Source organism: Engystomops pustulosus, chromosome 11 (assembly GCF_040894005.1).
Source record: "Engystomops pustulosus chromosome 11, aEngPut4.maternal, whole genome shotgun sequence".
Classification (NCBI taxonomy): Eukaryota; Metazoa; Chordata; class Amphibia; order Anura; family Leptodactylidae; genus Engystomops; species Engystomops pustulosus.
The window spans coordinates 7,744,663-7,767,552 of NC_092421.1; the positions used below are offsets into that span (position 1 = coordinate 7,744,663).

Sequence of the window (22,890 nt, forward strand, 5' to 3'; positions counted from 1 at the left end):
GGCCCTCCTTAATATACGTAATTTTATACTCACACATTTATACACTCAGGCCCATTGCACACGAACACAATGGGGCAGATTTACTTACCCGGTCCATTCGCGATCCAGCGGCGCGTTCTCTGAACAGGATTCGGGTCCGGACGGGATTTATGAAGGTAGTTCCTCCGCCGTCCACCAGGTGGCGCTCCTGCGCTTAAAATCATCTGCACGCACCGGAATACACCGAGCTGGACCAAGTGAAGGTAAGCGCTGGCCAAGCGACACATTTTCGGTTATTAAATGCGGCGGTTTTTCCGAATCCGTTGAGTTTTCGTTCGGCCACGCCCTCCGATTTCCGCCTCGTGCATGCCAGCGCCGATGCGCCACAATCCGATCGCGTGCGCCAAAATCCTGGGGCAATTCAGGTACAATCGGCGCAAATCGGAAATATTCGGGTAACACGTCGGGAAAACGCGAATCGGGCCCTTAGTAAATGACCCCCAATGTGTTCAGATAATGGTCCCCATAGACGCCTTTGGTGCCCGATCACGTTACAGTGAAAAATATATGCACTATATTTAGCCATGTTCCTGGGCACAGCTGTATACCCGTCCGGATAAGCATGCATCTGTCTGCAAGGAGACAGTCGCTCATTTATACACTTACAAAGATCTGTCCCAGAAGCTGCTGACCACATGGGGGAAGTACACGGCAGGAATAAGAGATGAGAGATCCCTAGTCCTGTCCTTCTGCTGTCCTCTCCATCTCCCCTGACATTTCTTATCTGCCGATTCATGCCGTGTACTATGGAAGATGTGCACTGTTATATACATGTACAATGTGCAGGATAATATGTAGATAATGGTACACATCTTCCATTCTTTAGTGTCAGGTAGGATGCCGGGGCCCCCTGACACTGTGGGCCCCATAGCAGCTGCTATCACTGTAGTTACTCTCCAGATGGAAAATGTGGAGATTCCCAAGGTGATAGGACACAATTGTTTTTATCCCCAAGAGTGTAATATGAAGAGACCACCACAAATAATACTACACAACAGTAGAGAAAATTTATTTGTTGTAACACAACTTGAGGGGGTGCAAAATTAACAGTCAAAGCCAAGTTCCTCGGAGAAACTAGAAGGCATCCCTTCCCCCTATATGAAGATCCGAGCTTATACAATAAAGTTGATGGACGAGATGCAGATGTTGCTTTGGGGGTGCAGCACCATCAGGTTACGCCTCTGGCCCCCCCTCAAAATGATAATAATGGTAAAAATGGAGCCATTGTGTACAATTCCATTCATTTAGGGTTTAGAACATTCTTTTGACACTATAAAACCACTTTTCATTTTAACAACACCAGCTATGAGCAGGACTACGATGAGGATCATGGCAGCCAATAGGATTCCCGGGAGAGTCGAGGTCAGGTGCTGGAGACCGGACAGTCCTAAGGAGACAACATTTATATGAACGGTGGGCAGTCCACGCTAAACTATGGCCAGTCCATGTTCAAGTTTTGTTACCTAATCTTTTTTCCTGGTGAAAAACCAGGGCTCCAGCGGTGCCCACCAAATAGCGAGAGTCATCGGGCTGACCGCGCCGACCTGCAACGGGAAACAGCCAGAATGTTGAAGGGAAATCAACGAGCTGGTCCGCCATCTATGGACCATGTAGACTTTATACACAAGATAAAAAAAAAATGGCCCAAACTACTGGTTGGCTTCTCTATTACTTATTACTCCATTTAAGACAAATCTCCCACCAGCATCAAGAATTTTCAACCAGTTCCATCTTTTTAGCTTCTTATGCCCTTGTTTATACAAAGAAGGCTATACAAATTATGCAAATGATCCTCAGGGGCTCCAGACTCCATAGATGTTAATTGACCCTCATTTGCATAATTTTACATAAAAAAAAGGTATTAGAAGCTAAAAAAGGAACAGATCCTGCCAGAGGGGCCCCCACCAGCAAGGAAGTGTGGTTGGTTTACAATCCCTGATGGGAGGAGATGTGAATGGCCGGAACCCTGAATGACCACATAGTGACCGGTGTGTGGCCAATTTTAAGCAGTGGGAGATGGCCTTGGTTTATGTACTGCCTCCGTGTAGTAGGTTGGAAAGCCATCACACCAGCGCCATATCTGTCTGTGGGTTGTTTGTGGTAGAAAGGCGGCCTGGTTTTCCAATACTGAATGCAGTGGAGTATCTAGGAGAGACAGGGCCCCCTAGCAGGCTACTGCATGGGGCCCCCCTTCCCACTTAAAAAATATACATTAGTATACTCACACATGCGAATTACAATCACATATAAATACACTTATGTGCATATACACATACATGCAGTGCCATATGCAACATACTCACATACAGTGTATACAGACACCATATACACATCACAGATACTGCATACATACATCAAAGCATATGTTATATATATATATCATGCTGGACATGTGCTGTATAATATAGATACAATGGTGCGCATCCTCCATACTTTATTGTGTCAGGTCGGATGACGGGGCCCCCTGACACTGCAGGCCCCATAGCGTCTGCTATGGCTGCTACCGCTGTAGTTACGCCCCTGACTGAATGGTCCCTTGTGAGTTTCTACTTACTGCGGATGAGACCGGCACAATCTGATGTACAACCTTCAGATAACGAAGGCAGACACACAGAGACGCTGCAGAAGAAGTAAACCTAGAAAGAAAAATAAAAAAAAGATGGGTGAGGGGATTTAGGGGTTTCAGATGATCCTTACATTACAGGACAAATGATTGATGGGATGTAACGCTACAGGCTCCCGCGCCTTCTGGTATTTAAAGCAAAAAAATATGGCTGACGCCTGCAGTATTTATTCCACTTTCTAGGGACATATTGATGGAAGGTCCCTTTCCATACATATAACCCTATAGGGAAAGGAAGGTGAATGGAAGAAATCCTGTTCACATTATTTAGTTTCTATTATGGGATATTATATCCACAGGGCGTAACCGACACCCATGACGAGGTGTGAACTGGGCCAAAGATTCTTTTTCTGTTAAAGGGGTTTTCCCACGAACAAAAGTTAAGCCCTATCCATGGGATAGGACATAAGTTGTTGATCAGTGGGGGGGTCTCAGTGCTGAGACCCCCACAGATCACAAAAATCCAATGAATTGAGCTGATGAAGATCGACGAGGGCAGCGCTCGGCAATTACCGTCAGCTCCATAGAGATGAAAGGAGCAGAACGGTCACGTGCGGCCACCGGCTTCATTAGTCTGATGGAGCGACAAGGGGTCCGACTGGGGTATCTGGGACCCCTTGTTTTCGTGATCTGTGGGGGTCCAAACACAGACCCCCAATGATCCCGTGGATAGGGCCTAACTTTTCTTTGTGGGAAAACCCCTGTTAAGTACCAGACATTTAACACATTGTGGCAGGATATTACCAATAGGGTCATTTACCAATATACATCTATTAATAGTTCATCTCAGACATTCCTGTCCATAAAATGGCCGCTGATGGAGGGTCATGTGATCTTTATCTGCCCATGAACAATCACCCTGCCAGGATCTTTACTTATCAAGAAAGCAGAACAGAACCAGTAATAGATGTATACTGGTAAATTACCTAATATCCTGCCCCCAACACTTACACACACAATACAAAGAACAGGAGGTAAATTGGCCAACCCCTTTAAGACTAGCTAGGTCAATTTTATATTACAAGGTCCATGACGCTGAGCATGCATGAGCTGGGGCGCCCCCGTCATGTTGTATCAGCGGTTGTACCTCTGTGTTATTCTGAAATCCAACAAAAGTAAAGGCAGACACGGCAAATCTTTGATAGCTGGAGGGAACGGGCCCAGGCAGAATCTTTGTCACCGCGTCGTCGTGTGAAAATGGACATCTGCAAGACAAGAGTTACCGTCACACACCGCCAGTCACTCAGAGGGTTAAATACTGAAACCCAGATAAAGTTAGAGAAAGAACCAAACGAGCCAAACCTAGTGCAAAAACCGAATCCCACAAACATGGCTGCTCCATTACGGTCTCTACACATGGCTGAAGGAATTCAAGTACAAGGCCACGCTCATGATGGTCACAGCAGCCGGACCACCGCCTATCCATATGGCAGAGATCAGGACCTCCAGATAGATTATTGAAATCTTAAAGTAATTTTAGATAACTATGGAAAACACCGGAGGCCGCACATCCATGGCCACAGCCTCTAATGATGACCGACCAGTATTCTTTAGTCTGGTCTTGTCAGTTCCATTTCTCTAGCCCTCAATGGTATACAACCAGCCCGCCCGCCCCCAATGTGGTAGCCAGCCAGCCAGCCCGCCCGCCCGCCCCCAATGTGGTAGCCAGCCAGCCAGCCCGCCCGCCCGCCCCCAATGTGGTAGCCAGCCAGCCAGCCCGCCCGCCCGCCCCCATGTGGTAGCCAGCCAGCCCGCCCGCCCACAGTAGTATACAGCCAGCCAGCCCGCCCGCCCGCCCACAGTAGTATACAGCCAGCCAGCCCGCCCGCCCGCCCACAGTAGTATACAGCCAGCCAGCCCGCCCGCCCACAGTAGTATACAGCCAGCCAGCCCGCCCGCCCACAGTAGTATACAGCCAGCCAGCCCGCCCGCCCACAGTAGTATACAGCCAGCCAGCCCGCCCGCCCACAGTAGTATACAGCCAGCCAGCCCGCCCGCCCACAGTAGTATACAGCCAGCCAGCCCGCCCGCCCACAGTAGTATACAGCCAGCCAGCCCGCCCGCCCACAGTAGTATACAGCCAGCCAGCCCGCCCGCCCACAGTAGTATACAGCCAGCCAGCCCGCCCGCCCACAGTAGTATACAGCCAGCCAGCCCGCCCGCCCACAGTAGTATACAGCCAGCCAGCCCGCCCGCCCACAGTAGTATACAGCCAGCCAGCCCGCCCGCCCACAGTAGTATACAGCCAGCCAGCCCGCCCGCCCACAGTAGTATACAGCCAGCCAGCCCGCCCGCCCACAGTAGTATACAGCCAGCCAGCCCGCCCGCCCACAGTAGTATACAGCCAGCCAGCCCGCCCGCCCACAGTAGTATACAGCCAGCCAGCCCGCCCGCCCACAGTAGTATACAGCCAGCCAGCCCGCCCGCCCACAGTAGTATACAGCCAGCCAGCCCGCCCGCCCACAGTAGTATACAGCCAGCCAGCCCGCCCGCCCACAGTAGTATACAGCCAGCCAGCCCGCCCGCCCACAGTAGTATACAGCCAGCCAGCCCGCCCGCCCACAGTAGTATACAGCCAGCCAGCCCGCCCGCCCACAGTAGTATACAGCCAGCCAGCCCGCCCGCCCACAGTAGTATACAGCCAGCCAGCCCGCCCGCCCACAGTAGTATACAGCCAGCCAGCCCGCCCGCCCACAGTAGTATACAGCCAGCCAGCCCGCCCGCCCACAGTAGTATACAGCCAGCCAGCCCGCCCGCCCACAGTAGTATACAGCCAGCCAGCCCGCCCGCCCACAGTAGTATACAGCCAGCCAGCCCGCCCGCCCACAGTAGTATACAGCCAGCCAGCCCGCCCACAGTAGTATACAGCCAGCCAGCCCGCCCGCCCACAGTAGTATACAGCCAGCCAGCCCGCCCGCCCACAGTAGTATACAGCCAGCCAGCCCGCCCGCCCACAGTAGTATACAGCCAGCCAGCCCGCCCGCCCACAGTAGTATACAGCCAGCCAGCCCGCCCGCCCACAGTAGTATACAGCCAGCCAGCCCGCCCACAGTAGTATACAGCCAGCCAGCCCGCCCGCCCACAGTAGTATACAGCCAGCCAGCCCGCCCGCCCACAGTAGTATACAGCCAGCCAGCCCGCCCGCCCACAGTAGTATACAGCCAGCCAGCCCGCCCGCCCACAGTAGTATACAGCCAGCCAGGCCCCCAGTAGTATACAGCCAGCCCCCATGCAGCCTCGCGTCTGACAAAGATGACATTCGGGGGAGTGACTATCGCAACATAGATGGCGGCTCTGCTGGAGGCATTGGAAGGGTTAATACTCGCAATTGGTGCTAGCACCGACCGTGGGTATTAGCGGTGGGCGTTTGCAGCAAACCCCACCTCTATATGTAGAGGGCTCAGCCTGCGAGCCCTCATCATACAACCTCCACGCCTCTGCGCTGCACATGAACGGCACAGAGTGTGAAGAGGTTAAAAAACATGCAATGGTCTTTGTGAATAAGATTAAAATCAAACCGGTGTTACATATTCCAGAAGGAACAGTTTCCCACCTGCAGACAGCGCTATTTCGACCCAATTGCATCTCTTGAGTACAGTGGAGGAAACTGGTTTGGAGAACTCCCTGACCCTAGTCAAAAGCCTATCACTGAGCCAAACCAATTCTCCTCGTTGTACTGAGGAGACCCAGGTGATGGTGAGGGAGCTGCCCTACAAGGTAGCGGAAGAGGCGTGGTTTTTCTTGTCCCGTCCTAGAAAACCTATTTGGATACTTTCCTGAATAAGCCCAAGACTGTCAAGTCCATCTTTGATAATCTGCCTGGAAATTCCACCCCCTGATTGCCACGTAACGACTCACCCATCATGTATCACAGGCCACCGCACAGTAGAAGCTGGATCCATGCTTGGGGCTCCCCAGCACTGGTGGAGACGGAGGTGCAGCCGAGGATCAGAAGGTTGTAGTAGTCTAGCCTCCAAGAACACAAGCTCTCGAAGAGGAACCTGTAGCGGAAAGTCCTCCGAGGCGTAGAACGAGGAAAATGACGAACCTGCGCCAAAATATGAAAGACACAATTTTTTGCTTAAAGGAGTGTTCCAGGATAGCTGATTATATATGACATTGGTGGGGTCTGACACCTAGTGCTCTCACTGATCAGCAGTTTGAAGAGGTCAAAGCGCAACATTAAAGTACATCCGGCATCAGAGTTATGTCACAGGTGGTTTAGTCCACAAAAACAGGCCACGTCCAGACCAGTCAGGGCAAGTAGGGAGATGCAAGAAGAGGGGGAAGCTGCAGTATAGTTAAGGGATCCCCCCTGGTGTGCTCCCGGTGTGTGTTTGGTAACGGATCACCCAGGTAGATGGTGAAGGGGAGGCTGTATTAGTGGCAGGCCAGGGATCAAACTGAAGACCGAAATCTTTGCAAATAGACCCAACATAATTCCACGCATCATACAGACTGTAACCGATGCTTCCTGCAGGCAAACAAGGCGATGGATTGGTTGGCTGTGGCGATGATTCAGTTCGGAGCAGGAATTTTGTAGTACTGCAGCCATGATCCAGTGGTCAGAATGCTGGAAAAGGGAGCAGGGTGGTCTCTGCTGCTTGAGCAGCAGCCTATGTGCTGAGATGTAAACACACAGAAATCTTAGGGTGCGTTCACACGTGGAGTTACCGGAAGAGTTTTCAAATGCATCACAACAGCAGAGAAGAGAAGATTTGCCTTATTTCATTGCGTTTACAAAGCACATACGTTAACATTGCAATAATGTATGCGTCTTGTAAATGGGCCGTTTTAAAGCATACGTTTTCAGTCCGTTTAGAAACACATGCGTTTTTGTATGTTTACCACGTGTTTGACTGGTTTTAATCCGTGTCACAGCTTTCTGCACTTCTAGAAATGAAGATAAACAGGTTCAAAGCAGCCAAACGCAGGGTAAACATACAAAGGCGCATGCGCTTTTAAACGGACTGAGAACGCAGGCTTTAAAAACGGTCCAAAAAAACCTAAACAAAAACGGTAAATGATGCTGCACCCTTCGCTGTTGTGATGCGTTTGAAAACACATGCATTACTGCCACGTGTGAACTCACCCTTAAGAGGGAGACCCAGAGCCCAAAGCAAAGCCAGAATTTATAGACTTAAAGGGGTATTTTCCTCTCGTCTGGGCAGTCACATTCAGTTTGATAAATCTTCCATATATAAACATTTCTTCAATTAGATGTTATTAAAAAAAATGTTCCTGTGTGAAGATAATTTCTCATAAATGTAGTGATATGGTCCCTTAGAAACAAGACTGTGTCCTTGGATACGACCACCACTGCTGGAGGGATTGCACAAAGAAACAAAAGGTTTTTGTATATGAAATGTCCGTTAGTTACTGCAGGTCCCGCATCCGTCCTGTGGTAATGATCGCTGAATCCAGGAGGTCAGACAGGACTCAATAGCGCATGTCTGGCCAAAATGTGAGGTGGTCGTATCCAAGGAAGCTATCTCGTTTCTAAGGGACAACACGACTATGTTTATGGGAAATTATCTTCACACAGAAACATTTATTTTCATAGCATCCAACTGAAGAAATGTTTATATATGTAAGATTAATGAAACTGAATGTGAATGCCGAGACGAGACGAGAATAACCCTTTAAGATTTCTAGAGAGTTCTGGAATTACTCTGCGCCTCCCAACCAATCACAAGCCTGGAATTCTGCAGGAAAGTTACAAGAACTTCAGATACAATGTAAATAGATTGCACATAAACTCCTCGTGATGTAAAACACGACTTTTGAGCAGTTGATGGCAGAAAATGATTTGCATTGTTACATTTTACAGGTTATAAAATGTTTGGTTTTTGTAATTTGGACACATGGAGGATTATTTTTTTGCTGAATGAGATCCACTTTTCAGGGACATCATTTAGGGGGATTCAATAGTTAATGGAGGAGATTTTATTAACTGTTTCTTGGTGGTGGTTAAAAAAAAAATTAGCCTTTTTTGATAGTTTTTTATGGTCGACTTGTTTTGCAGAATATAAAACCCATTTTTTATTTTATACTTAGAGCCATTTTAGGGCTTGTTTTTTGCGGGACAAGCTATACTTTTTATTGGTATCATGTCGGGGTAAATGTTACTTTTTGATTACTGGTTTTATGTGGTCAGCTGTGAAAATATCACAATTTTTGTGGCATTTTTTAACAATTTTTTTTTTTTTTTACAGTTTTCACCGTATGGGGTTTTTGGTGATATTCCCTTTTTTATGTTGTATTTGTTTTATGGGATAGAGCATTATTTTTTAATAATTGTTTTATTTACAATTTATTTTTAAAAATGTGACAGTTTTTTTTCCCCCACGGTTCCGTAATTGCAGCATATTACATAGTCAAAGCTGCACTGTTAAATTGTTCTGAAAGCAGAATCTAACACATTTTCTGCCAGCAGCCCTGGGGTCCTTTACTGATCTCTGTAATGGCCTATAGAGGTCTTGGTGACCACGGCGTCTATAGGGTTATACAGCCAGGTTTGCGATAGTTGTGACCCCGGCTGTTACTGCGGTAGCCCGGCTCTCGCATGCTGTTGGGTTCCCGTGGTGATCACCCTAATGTAACTGTACACCATGGTGCGGAAACTATCCGCAATTTATGTTGTACAGTTACATCAGGGTGCATGAAGGGGTTAAAAGTGATTAAAAGATTAAGATTAAAAGGTGCTGAATTTAGTGACGACCCCATCTTGCGGGACATTACACTAGTTTTTTTTTTTTAAAGATCTGTGCCCTTCCTGGATACAATAATAATCAGTGCCGTCCCCTGGTAGAGAGGAGGAGCATGTGAGTTATGGGCGGGTCCCATCAGTAAATCTAATGCAAGATGTCCTTTAAGTGCTGCTTTTACTTTCATTACATGATCTTTTCACAGTTGTCCTAATAATCTATACTAAGAATCTGAAAACTGTTTCTGCTGCAGTTTTTCTATGTCCACCCTTAATCTTGTGCAGGTTTTTATTGCAGTAATTTGGATATAATATGTAACATCCAGTCCATTATGCTAGTGGTATAAATCAGTGCAGGTTGGCCCCCAGCCTTAAAAGAGCTTTTCTTCCAGTATGAGGGCCGCAATGGCAGCTCATTATTATTAATACCACAGGTAACCTATAGACTTGAGTATTTTAGGCCGTCCATGTATTCCTACATTGCAATTGGGAGGCTAGCCAGCATGGAAGGAATTTCCTCTTTTGTCGTCTTCCAGCAACCTGTGTAATAAAGGTTTTGCACCTATTAAGTAGGATCTATATAATCAGGTGGGAGGTGTCCTGCAAACCCGCCTGATCACGCACCTAATTAGCATATTGGGAGCAAAAACTAATCTGCAACGAATAAGAACCCAGTTATTGTTGATATGATGTTGGACAACTGTTCACCTTTAGATATGTGCAGCTCCACCCTCAGAACTCCAGTACTGGTCACGGTAGGAGGTTGGGGATCCAATACCACCAGAGACACCTTTGACAAGGTGTTATTATAGAAGCACTGAGACAAAACCCTGGAAGTGGTCACAAAAAAAAAAAAAAAAATTACATTAAATTTAACAACATAAAACAACATAGAAACTTGAAGCCTACAAAGGTTGACCTGGCTGTGGGAGTTACAATGGTGTCCCCCTTCTGACCGTCATTCAGGACCAGGATCCAGCTATACACGTGATCAGCACTGAAAGAGGTCAAATATGGCGGCTTCTTGGAATAAGAATAAGAACTCCCCTTACTGTAGCCCGGAATTCTACAGATATATATGGCAGAAGCCAGGGGCGTAACTGGGAGATGTAGGGCCCCATAGCAGACTTCTGAATGGGGCCCCCTTCCAGCTTTAAAATATGCAAATTACACTCACATAGATACACACACACACACACACAGACATTGATATACCTATATACAGAAACATACATTATTTCACTCTTAAACACATATAGAGCTATATACAGATGTACAGCATATACACACCTTATATCATATAAATATACAGCATGTATACACACACATATATATATATATATATATATGTTATATACATATAATGTACCATGTGCAGAATGATATGTATATAATGGTGCACATCCTCCATTCTTTAGGGTCAGGTCGCATGATGGGGCCCCCTGACACCGTGGGCCCCATAGCAGCCGCTATGGCTGCTACCACTGTAGTTACACCCCTGGCAGAAGCCAATAAACCAGAGCACTGGGCAGTACAGACAGAGTTGGGAGTAGAAGTTGTGCAGCCATTTGACCGGCAGGATTCAGACAGCAGGTCATCCAGGGCATTGAAGGGTTATAGATGACCAGTATACCCAAGTCTTACTAAAAACTCACATGAGGCTGCTGTCTCGAGTGATTGATCCTAAAGCGGTGACCAGAATATCCGGCTTTGCAGTTAGAGAGAGCTCATACACCAGGCGCCCTTCAACAAACTGAAAGACAGACTCATTCAGAAGTTTCAATGCGAGGCGACGTATAACACATATATACATATAATATCCTCACCCGGCGGGCACTGCACGACAACAGGTAACCTCTAAATTCCAGGAAATCTCCCAAGATCGTAGGGGGTGGACAAGTGCCAGGGCCCAGAACAATCGAAGACAATCGTAGTGGAGGGTTGGTTACATATCGAGACAAGATCAGCCGGAAAAGCCCATCCTGGAAGCAGTGCACCGTTACTGCACGAAACAAGAGGGAATTAGGGGTCTGTCCCAGAATCCCAAGTTTTCTTCTAGCTGAAATTTGTTGTAGGTTTACTGGTCTCGAGAATGAAGTCTCATGGGCCATATGTGGTTATGCTCAATTAAAGGGGTTATCCAGGTGTTAAAAAATACTAAGGGCCGGGCTGGGCTGGGCTAGTTAAACATAATAAACATCTACTTACCTCGGTCCGTCTCCTCTGTGCGCCGGTTTGTATACAGGGGTGCACAGGGAGCTTCCGGCTGGCCTGAAACTCCCATCCGACACAATCTCCCAGCGCTTACAACACAGAGATAGGAACGGATGAGAGGAGCCGGCCACAGCGCAGACCAGTAGCTCCCTGTGCGCGGCTTCTGTGCCCCTGTAAACAAACAGGGGCACGGATCGAAGGGACCGCGGCGCGGGACATCGGCAGCGCCGGAGGTGGTAAGTACAGGTTTATTATGTTTAACTAGGCCACCCCAGCCCGGGTCTCTGTAATTTTTAACAGCCGGATAACCCCTTTAATGCTTCATTCAAAATAGTTTATTTCTTTTCTGCTGCCTATAAGTTGCAACCACCACTAGAGACCGAGGCCAAGTTTATAGTTCCGACCATCACTTTCTTCAGAACGCTTTCTTAAAGGAAACCTACCATGTGATGTGATGCATTATGAGGCAATCATACCTGGAGAATGCTGTAGCTACACTGATGCAGGATCATATCTTGGTTAATCCCTGAACTCAGAGGTTTTGCTGAAAAAACAATTATACCATTCAGGACCTTGGGAAAGTTGCGACAGGCTTGAAATTAAAAATGGGGGTTAGTCAAGCATGTCTAGTCAAGCACTAACCAACCTGAGCTGGATCACTCATACACAGCAGATGGGGGATGGTGCAGCAATTGATTATTCTGCCTCCAGGCACAAGCCAGATTACATCATCCTCTCCTGCAGTCACCTGCTAGACAAGTGGTGAAGGAGCCACAGAAGTGAGAAAGCTTCATTATCATAATGTTATATCTGTTTTATCAGCAAAACCATTCAGCTCAGGGATTAAACAAGATATGATCCTGCATCAGTGTAGCCACAGCAGTCTCAGAGTACGTTTGCTTCATAATGCCTCAAATCAAATGGTTGGTTTTCTTTAAAACTCACCTGTGTGTCCATAGTAGCAAGGATTGGTGGAGTCTCTAGGATCATGGCAGCATCGGTAATCTAAACACGTTCCCCGTGAGACTGTAGAATTCAGGCAGGTCACTCTCCCCGTTGAAACTGAACACTGGGAAGGAGTCAGCATATCTGTAAAAGAAAAAAATGCAAATAATAAAACCTATGAGCACATAGTAGTAACAGGTAGATGTGGCCAGGAAGCTGAATACTACCAGGCTCTGGAGTTGGACTGGAATCCGTAGACCTCGGTGATTCGCGAGTCTGTTGGCCAGAGAGGGAAAACGCATCTTTTGTCGTACCCGCCACTTTGGGTCTGTAGTCTACGGGTTGGGTTGCGACATTGACCCCTTTGGTTTCACTTGTTGTTATTCTGTGGTCAGGTCTAATTTTAGGTGTCCCAAGTGGAGACATGGTAGGAATTTTTGTTGGTCCATACTGGGTGGTATTCCAATAATCTTCAGGAGATTGTTTAGGTGGTTTAGTACTACGGGTTATGGGTGTAAACATGTCTCTTGGCTGTATTACTTTTTTTGGCTTTGGACAAATTAGATCCAGATCTTCAGTTTGGTTGTGGCCAACCAGCCTCACGCGAAGAAGCCACCGGTGTTCCTACAAGGTTAACAAAGAACAAAAAAGACTCTACCAAGCAGTTTCTGAAGACAACAAGATGCACGTTAGAGATGGACGCTGGTTCCATCTGTATATTTAGAAGCTACAACACCTTTGACACCTGTGCTCACACTATGGGGGGTATTTAGCACCATCTTGTCTGGCTTCTTGTACCAGCTTTTCAGACTTTATTGTCACATCCGTCAAGTTGCAACAAAAAAGGCTCAAAATCTAGTACAAGAAACCCCACAACATGGTGAATAAGCCCCTCCACATATGCGACACTGGACCTGAACGACTAGAACACAGTAAGGATAAAATGATTTACGATAACTTGCGCAGTTAAAGGGGTTGGCCACTTTACCTCATGTTTTGTGTAATTTATAATATAGATCTATTCTAGTTCTGATCCACTTTCCTGAAATGTAAAGTCAAGCCCCGATGTTCAGAATTGTCTTTTACCTCTTCAACTCACATTATAAACGGCACGAGATGGAGGGTCATGTGATCCTAACTGTCCATGACCCATCTACCTTCCAGGACCTTGTGTTCGTATTCAAGAATACTGTAAGGCCCTAGAGTTGGGCCATTATGAATCCCCACCTGGCGTTCAATGCTAAAGGGATTCAACGGGACTGCACCCCCCACTGAGGTGATCAGCGACTCAGGGCTAGAGATCCCCCTGTAAGCTCACAGGTCGGTAGTATAATGGCTATGATTGCATTTTCTTCTCTAGACCACCACTACTACCAGCTGGTGGAAATAAGTATGCACCATTACACAGTGCCGGGGATAGAGGTGGCTCCAGTGCACCAGGAACCGCCAAGGGTTCTCCACGTGTTTGATGCTGAGGGTTAATGCTGAGGATAGGCCTGGACTAGCTGTCCCTCTCTTCCTCAGAAGGCTGGTACCCCAATTACAGGCTAGGACCCCCAGGTCTATGGCAGAGTACCCCTGTCTCAGCTTCATCTTCTGGTCACTCTGGAGACTGGCAGAGATTATACCCCAAGCTCTGTTCCTTAACTGCAAGACACTGAGGACTGGGACTATTCTCCTTATATATTTTCTACCAGGGGAGGAGTCAGAGGCACAACTTGAGGCAGTGCAGAGGTTGCGATCGCACCTGGGCCCAAGAGGTTTAGGGGCCCCTTATGGTGTCACTTTCCCATATGAGAAGACTATTACTATAAACCACACATTATAGTCGGGGGCCCGGCACAGACTTTGCACTGGGGCCCATCAGCTTCTAGTTACACCACTGGGAGGACTGGTTACATTTTAGCACAAAAACAATGACCAAGCATTTCCTATAGACTTACATTGAGTCCCCAACATATTCTATGGCAGAAAGTCTCTAAAGTGTAAACAACTTTCCAGACAGCGCCTGTCATTCTAAAGATCAAGCCATCTTCTGTCTGGTAAACAACAACAAGAAACAAAAGTTGTGGGGCGCCAAGGAGATACAAGCTGGTTCAATAGTGAATATAAGGTTTTTTGTGGATTGGGAAATCTGCTGCAATAATTTGTACCCAACGAATGAAACAAAGATTCCCCCCCCCCCCCTGTGATCGGGCATTGGCCCGAAAAATATGGTGCAAGGATAAACTGGACAATGGATGCGCTTCCTGATACAGACAGGAGTTCAATTTAACATAAAACTTTTTTTTATTAGTGGATGCGTGTAGACAACGCGTTTCGATGCTGAACTAGCGGATTCATCAGGTCAAAGCTGAAGGACAATAAAATAATAAGGAAATACAATATATTCGCTAAACAAAGATTGAATGAGTTAAACATCATATGCTGAGGGTGTATGTATAAAATATAAGTGGCAAAATAGTACAGGCGGTCCCCTACTTAAGGACACCCGACTTACAGACAACTCATAGTTACAGACAGACCTCTCTGGATGCTTTACTATAGTCCCAGACTGCACTGATCAGCTGTAAGGTGTCTGTAATGAAGCTTTATGGATAATCCTTGGTCTCATTACAGTAAAAAATGTTTAAACTTCAATTGTTACTGGGGCCAAAAAATTTTTTGTCTGGATCTACAATTATAAAATATACAGTTTCGACTTACATACAAATTCAACTTAAGAACTAACCTCTGGACCCTATCTTGTACATAACCCGGGGACTGCCTGTATATGTATATTTAGGGAGTATTGAGAAAAGTAGGGAACATGTTTTAAAGTTACATATAGTTATATAATATAACAAATACATATAAAATAGAGTTATAATACAGGCAGTCCCCGGGTTACTTACAAGATAGGTTCTGTTGGTTTGTTCTTAAGTTGAATTTGTATGTAAGTCGGAACTGTATCATTGTAACCCCAGACAAATTTGGATTTTAAAAATGTTGGATTGTCATAAGAACCAGGATTAATAATAAATCTTCATTACAGACGCCTGTGATAACTGTTACAGCTGATTATTGTAGCCTAGGACTAAACTACAGGAAATTACCAACATCCAGAGGTCCGTATGTAACTAGGGGTCGTCTGTAAGTCAGGTGTTCTTAAGTAGGGGACCGCCTGTAGTTACAATCTAGGTATACTATCGCTGCGGGAAATGATTGGCTTCTCTAAGAGATAGATATACTGAGTCCGAAAGGTCTCTCAATGGTCATTAACCCTTTCTACTAGTTTATACAGATACAAGACTAATAAAATGATGTATATAACAAAACACGATAGATTAATGAAAGTTAACCCATAATGTAAAGTAAAGTAAGAAACGCTGATTTTGCATAGGGTAAAAATTCAAATGTCTACAAATGTCCAAAATTTAATGTTTCTCTGAGCCAGGGCGCTACACCTGCTCAACGCTTTCCTGTGTAATATGTGAATGAAGGGTTAATTTATGCTCTTATTATAACCAAGCTGTCATTGGTTGGTACCTCTGGGATGTAACTACTGACCAAGATGATATAAGGACCTGGTCTACAGCTTTGGATGTTAATCGTAATCATCATGAGTTAGTCTGTGGAGACTGACATTGCAGAGCTGCTGATGCAGCAGAGCCAAATGGGCTCCTTAAGGAGACTATCCAGCCTAGCTGAACCTAAATTGTTCGAGTTGTGGCATCTATGGATTATTGCCTACCCTCAAGCCAACCAACAGGCAGCCCCGCTCACCATTGTCAGCCTGTACATCTCTGCTGTTCGCCAATAAAGGAACTGTACATTTTTACCATATTGCCTCAGGGTCTCCAGTGTGCATCCTAGACCTTCCATTAACACCAAGGGTCTGCCTTCCACCAGGGGTGTATCACCTACATACTTGTACACCGGAAGTGCCCCAAGGAGACCATCTGCCATACTATGGCCTCCAGCACCAATTCTTGTTTCTACCCTTCTCGCCAAACAGATGGACGGCGGCTCGTTTAGGACCAAACCACCATGACACCGGCCCCAAGCTCACTACTAAGCCAGACCCTGTGGTCCTAACCATCTATTTGCCTCAACTGTCGCATACGGTCATAAAGGTCCTGGCAGGTAGGTTGGTCATGAACAGATCGAATCACATAGCCTTCCATAACCAGACATTTCTGAAGCACAAGGCTTGACTTTACAAGCAGAACTATCAATAGAGGTTTATAAATTACCCAATACCCACCCCCCATATACACACATTACAAGAAACATGGTCAACTCCTGCAAGTTACAAAAATATAACCCCTCACACCAATACTTACAAAATAACCTAGATAAAAATGCACAGAATGGTCTACATTTACACAGACACACGCAGATAAGAGAAGGCGTGCTGCAGCTTCATGGGCTGTTACACTGTGCAAGGAGCACTTTCCACTCCCACTGCTGCAGTGAGATGATACAAGGCAGAGGGATGAGAGTGCTGACGGGAGGGGAGACTTTAACTACCAGTAGAGTAGCTGCACGTTGGGGTAGCGCCCCCAAAACCCTTCTCACTCAGAAGGAAGGAGGCCATGAATAACAAATATGAGATTACCACAGTCACAGTGCCTGGATCTATGGCAGTGTCCCTGGTTTATCATAATAGAATTTGATGGGATATTAATTTTAAAGGAAACCTACCACTTGAAGTGGCAGGTATAAGGGGGAACTACCGAGCAGCAGCTCAGGGTGAGCTGGTGCCGGAGCTTAGTTTTGTTAGCGTTTAAAACACTTTTTTAAACTGTATGGCCGAAGCTGCTTCGGCGCAGGGAGGTACACGCTCGGCGCACCATGCGCGCGGCCGTGCCCGCGGCTACATAGGAAGTGAAGGAGAGCCGCGGGCACGGTCGCGCGCATGGTGCGCCGAGCGTGTACCCCCCTGCGCCGAAGCAGCTTCGGCCATACAGTTTAAAAAAGTGTTTTAAACGCTAACAAAACTAAGCTCCGGCACCAGCTCACCCTCAGCTGGTGCTCGGTAGTTCCCCCTTATACCTGCCACTTCAAGTGGTAGGTTTCCTTTAAGGAAATATGAAATCTCACCTGTTTCTTATAAAAAAAAAAAAAAAGTGACATTGTGACAACGAGCAGAGAAGAGTCATGTTTTAATCAGAAATGAGTCAAGTTCAGAGGCTGCAGGGGGAAAGTCACCTAGCCACCCCTTCTACAGTACATACAAACAGGCTGGTGTCATAGTAAAGATGACAATTTATCATCCCCCATCCAACACAGGGATAAATCTGGTGCAGCCCGAAACGGTCTCGTCCTCCTCTGCACTGGTCCACACATTGATAAATCTTCCCCGTATGTCTAGATCTGTCTACTATGTTGGACTCCTTGGGTCCATCCCTCAACTTCTAGAAAACAGACTAGTATCCTCCGAATTGGGTTTGGAGGATACTCTGGGGTCCAGTGCTGGGTTACAGCCTGGGCCCACCGGAGGATCCTCTGGTACTCAGGTGGACCAGTCCGGCACTGACTGCATTTCCAGTTCTGTAGATCTACAGAACCACAAGCCCGATTCAAACAGAAAGATGGTATTCTTATCTTTAATATGACACCACCATCTGAAGTCACTGTCCCAGTCTAAACTTGACTCATCTCAGGCAAAAACTGACTCTCCTCTGCTCATTGTCACATGACTTTGGAGGATATTTTTTATAAGTAGACATTTCATACCCTACTTGAGGGGACTGGTAGCTTATTGGGGTAAAATCCGGTGACAGATTCCCTTTAACATGTAAACATTTCGCCTCAATGACTTCCCAGACATCGATCTCCAGGACTCCTGCATCTGATGGATAGACAGACTCCTCAGGGGCGGGGCTCAGTCTCCCTGCACACCATGCTTACACCTCACACATTGTAGGACAGGGCTTCCAATTCTGCAATATTGATGGTCATGTGTGAAGCAGGAGCCTCGTATCACCAACTACCCATGAGATGATGTCCTGCTCCACCGTCCACTGGTTGTACTAGAACCACACATGACATTATCCAGTGCAAAATAGTAAGAAAAGTAAATTATAGCACGGCTTGGGTTTTTTGGTGACTACAGGTATCTGCAGATGACCCACCTTCCGCACAGACAGACAAATAGTGTATGGAGCATAAAATACACTCTCGCCTTTTGGACCTCGCGTTGAGAGAAGACATTTCGTTAGACAACCATGTAGGCCGTACCCCATCTGAAACTCATCTGCAGAGAGAAAAGAAATGAATAAGAAAAAGGAACCCCAGAAACATCGCCACCAGGAACTCCTTGAAGCCACCATCTGACACCAGTGGAGTACCCTTACAACGCCGCCTCCCCGACCCCAGGAGCCCGCCGCCTCCCCGACCCCAGGAGCCCGCCGCCTCCCCGACCCCAGGAGCCCGCCGCCTCCCCGACCCCAGGAGCCCGCCGCCTCCCCGACCCCAGGAGCCCGCCGCCTCCCCGACCCCAGGAGCCCGCCGCCTCCCCGACCCCAGGAGCCCGCCGCCTCCCCGACCCCAGGAGCCCGCCGCCTCCCCGACCCCAGGAGCCCGCCGCCTCCCCGACCCCAGGAGCCCGCCGCCTCCCCGACCCCAGGAGCCCGCCGCCTCCCCGACCCCAGGAGCCCGCCGCCTCCCCCGACCCCAGGAGCCCGCCGCCTCCCCGACCCCAGGAGCCTGATCACACCCCCTGTATCTTTTTATAACTTTTATTTTGCCAATATGCAGATATCCTAAAGAGGCTACTGGGCCGTGGAGTAGGCGGAGCTGAGGCTACACAGCGCGGCTACTCAACACCCCAGCAGCCTCTTTGATCCTCCCACCAGATATCTCCTCATAGCTGCACGCCCTCATCCGCAAAGCCTTCCATCGGCGCATGCCCAGTAGCTCTGGCTACAGAGTAGCCGCGTCGTGTAGCCTCTCTAAAAAAAAAAATCTGCATATTAGCGAAATAAAAGGTATAAAAAGACTCCGGGGATGTGAGGATTCGCCCATAGAAGGTCTATCCTCACTTTGGATAGATCCACCTACCACCCGATCTACATTTATAGGTAGATCCGTGGTGATAGGTTCCTTTAACGTACCCAAAGGGGATCTTAAAAAAAAAAGTTCAGTCCTCTCCCTTTGCTTAGAACTGATATTAATATACATAAAGTTATTACCAGTGGTGAATCCATAACTACAAATAAAGCCAAATCTCTAAATCGCCACTTTTTGTTGTCATTTTGCAACTCAAAAATTTAAATCTAGTGATAAAAAGGTTGTACGGTCCCACAAATGGGATCAATGAAAACGTCATCACATCCCAAAATCTGACACCTTACACAGCCCCAGTCTCCAAATGTATGAAAAACTTATCAGCATTAGATTATGGGTGATGTCACATATGGCGTTTTTGGGCCGTTTTTGGTTAGTGCGTTTTCAGATCGTTTTTGCAAAACGCATGCGTTTTTGTCCGGTTTTCAGAATTTGCACAATTAAAAATGAACAAAAAAACGGATGCGTTTTTTACAGCATGTGTTTTTTACAATTCGAAAACGCACTAACTAAAAACAGACCAAAAACACCATGTGTGACATCACCCTATGGCTAAATGACGACTTTTTTTTAAAACCTACTAAAACATATTCAAACCTATATAAACTTGGTATCGCCATAATGAGGCGGAGTTAATCTGAGCGCACAGCAAAACCGGTAAATACAGAGCCCACAAGAATATGACGCAAACTTTTTTTTTTTGGGAAGTGCATTTGGAATTTGTTTCCGAGGACATGAATTTGAAAATTAAATAAGCCCTTATAAGGGTGATGGCACACTTGGCGTTTTGAACGCGTTTTGGGCCGTTTTTAAGCAGTCCGTCAAACGCATGCGTTTTTGACCAGTTTGAATTATTGATAATTGATAATTTGTCAAACCTGTCAAAAACGGATGAGTTTTTTAACGCACTGCTTAAAAACGGCCCAAAACGCCACCTGTGCCACCATCCTAAGGGCGCGTTCACACGTTGCGTTTTGGTTGCATTTTCATTGCGTTTGAAACGCATATACAACAGCTGATGAGAGGTAATTTGCCGAATTACATTACCGTTTACGTTTGTAAACGCAATGTTAACACATGCGTTGACATCGCGTTTACGATGTGTTTTGTAAACGGAAATGTTAACAGTGATGTAATTAGGCAAATCACCGCTCCTCAGCTGTTGTATATGCGTTTCAAACGCAATGAAAACGCAGGTTAAAACACAATGCGTGAACGCGCCCTAAAGCTTCATACACAGAAGGATAAAAAACAAGAAAAGCATAAAATGGTAACGGAAAAAAATTAAAAAGGGTTAAACAGAGGCAAGAAGCCCATGACCTCATTGAAGCCAGCCCCCCCCCCCCCGCCCCCGCAAAAAACGGATGACACATGATGACAAATGTATGGGGCCATTTTTGTTGACAAGAGAGGAAAAAAATGTAAAAAAAAAAAACAATTTAAAAACAGGACTAAAAGCCCTAGTGTGAATAGGGCCCTAGACTCCCTGGCCGTGTGCAGGTCTTACAGTGTATCCCCCACATTCATCTACTTAGAGGGGAGAACCATCACCAGAAGCTGCACGGACTCGTGTAGTAATGCGCACATTAACCCTTTCTCATACGTTATACACACAAATAACTCGTGTAGAACAGAACAAAAACTCACCTCGAATTTGAAAAGTTATTTCTCCCCCCAGATATTTTGGGGGCACCAGGAGCTGCACCCCCTCCACCCCACACTTATAGTCTGCCTCAGGGAAGTCAATACATGATCCAAGTAATAAGGGCCAAATAGTAAAGACAAGCAACCAGAGACCATCTAAAAACTGTAGGGCCACCATCCTGTGGAGAGAGGGGCACGCAGCCCTCGGGAGGGGGTATCTATAGTTTGGGAGGAGACACCATGCACCCTGGGAAGGCCCAGCTATGGCTCCTACATATAGACTTTCATGTAGCACCGGCCTGCAGCGGGGTCATTCATCACTACAGCCTAATCATAGGCCCCAATCCTAAACTCACCTGTGGCCCATTACCTGGAGAAGTGGCGCACCCTAGAGGTCACCTTGTGATGGTGCGCCTGGGGGCGGACAGTGCAGAGCTCCACGGGTCTAGTGCTGCTCCAGTCATTGCCATGAGGAGTTCTGGGGCAGTTCATGGGAGTCTTGACTTCCAGTTTCACGTTCATCTTGCCAGGAGCGCTCCGAGTAAAGCCCCTTCCACACTTGCGTTTTTCACGCGTGCTTTTGATGCGCAGAACTTGCATCGCACTCTGAACCATTGTAATCAATGGGCTTTTTGACACTTACATTTTTTTAAACGCACGTTTTAATCTCGACATGCTCTACTTTTGCTTGTCACGCGCGTGAAAAACGCACCATACAAGTCTATGGAGACGCATCAAAAACGCATCGCACTCTGAGACACATGCAAGTACAATGCGTTTTTCACGTTGCCTAGCGGTATGTGTGACCGCGGCCTAAAGGTGATGGCACACGTGGCGTTTTGAACCCATTTTTGAGCAGTCCGTCCAAAAACGCAAGCGTTTTTTGAAAACGTATCCGTTTTTGACAGGTTTGACCAATTATCTTAATTCAAACTGGTCAAAAACAAGTGCTTTTTTTTTACGGACTGCTTAAAAATGGGCCAAAAACGTGTTCAAACGCCACATGTGTCATCACCCTAGGCCGGCGCCACACGTAGCGCTTTGTCTGCGCTTGCAAACGCGAAACACCGGCGCGAAACACCGGCGGCTCGTTCCCGATCGCAGGCGTTTCCATAGAAACGCCGATGCGATCGGGCCAAGGCCCGCCACGGTGGGCGCGACTTTGTCTGCGTTTGCAAGCGCAGACAAAGCGCCACGTGTGGCGCCGGCCTAAGGGCGCGTTCACACGTTGCGTTTTGACCTGCGTTTTCATTGTGTTAGAAACGCATATACAACAGCTGTTTACAAAACGCATTGTAAACATGATGTTAATGCATGCTTAACGATGCGTTAACGTGTGCGTTTTGTTAACACATGTGTTAACATTGCTTTAACAAAGGTAAACGGTATTGTAATTAGGCAAATTACCTCTCATCAGCTGTTGTAATGCGTTTCAAACACAATGAAAACGCAACCAAAACGCAACGTGTGAACGCGCCCTAAGGCTGCGTTCACACATTGCGCTTTGAGACACATTACAACAGCTGAGGAGAGGTGATCTGCCTAATTACATTACTGTTTACATTTGTTAAGGCAATGTTAATGTATGCCTTAACAAAACAGCATGCGTTAACATTGTATTTACAATGAGTTTAGTAAATGTTAACAGTAATGTAATTAGGCAGAT

General features: G+C 46.8%; 1 protein-coding gene across 1 annotated transcript; it reads right to left on the reverse strand.

Moving 5' to 3' along the window:
- Nucleotides 1–1,024: 1,024 nt before the first annotated feature.
- Nucleotides 1,025–21,522, reverse strand: LOC140106215 (zona pellucida sperm-binding protein 1-like). Its single transcript, XM_072130501.1, has 12 exons — nt 21,228–21,522; nt 18,647–18,768; nt 12,755–13,151; nt 12,528–12,671; nt 11,195–11,370; nt 11,024–11,121; nt 10,077–10,198; nt 6,521–6,710; nt 3,750–3,867; nt 2,594–2,675; nt 1,503–1,583; nt 1,025–1,426 (listed from the first exon to the last, which is right to left on the reverse strand). Exons 1-12 carry the CDS (start codon nt 21,400–21,402, stop codon nt 1,284–1,286), a joined length of 1,848 nt encoding a protein of 615 aa, XP_071986602.1. The 5' UTR covers nt 21,403–21,522; the 3' UTR covers nt 1,025–1,283.
- Between the last annotated feature and the right edge of the window lie 1,368 nt (nt 21,523–22,890).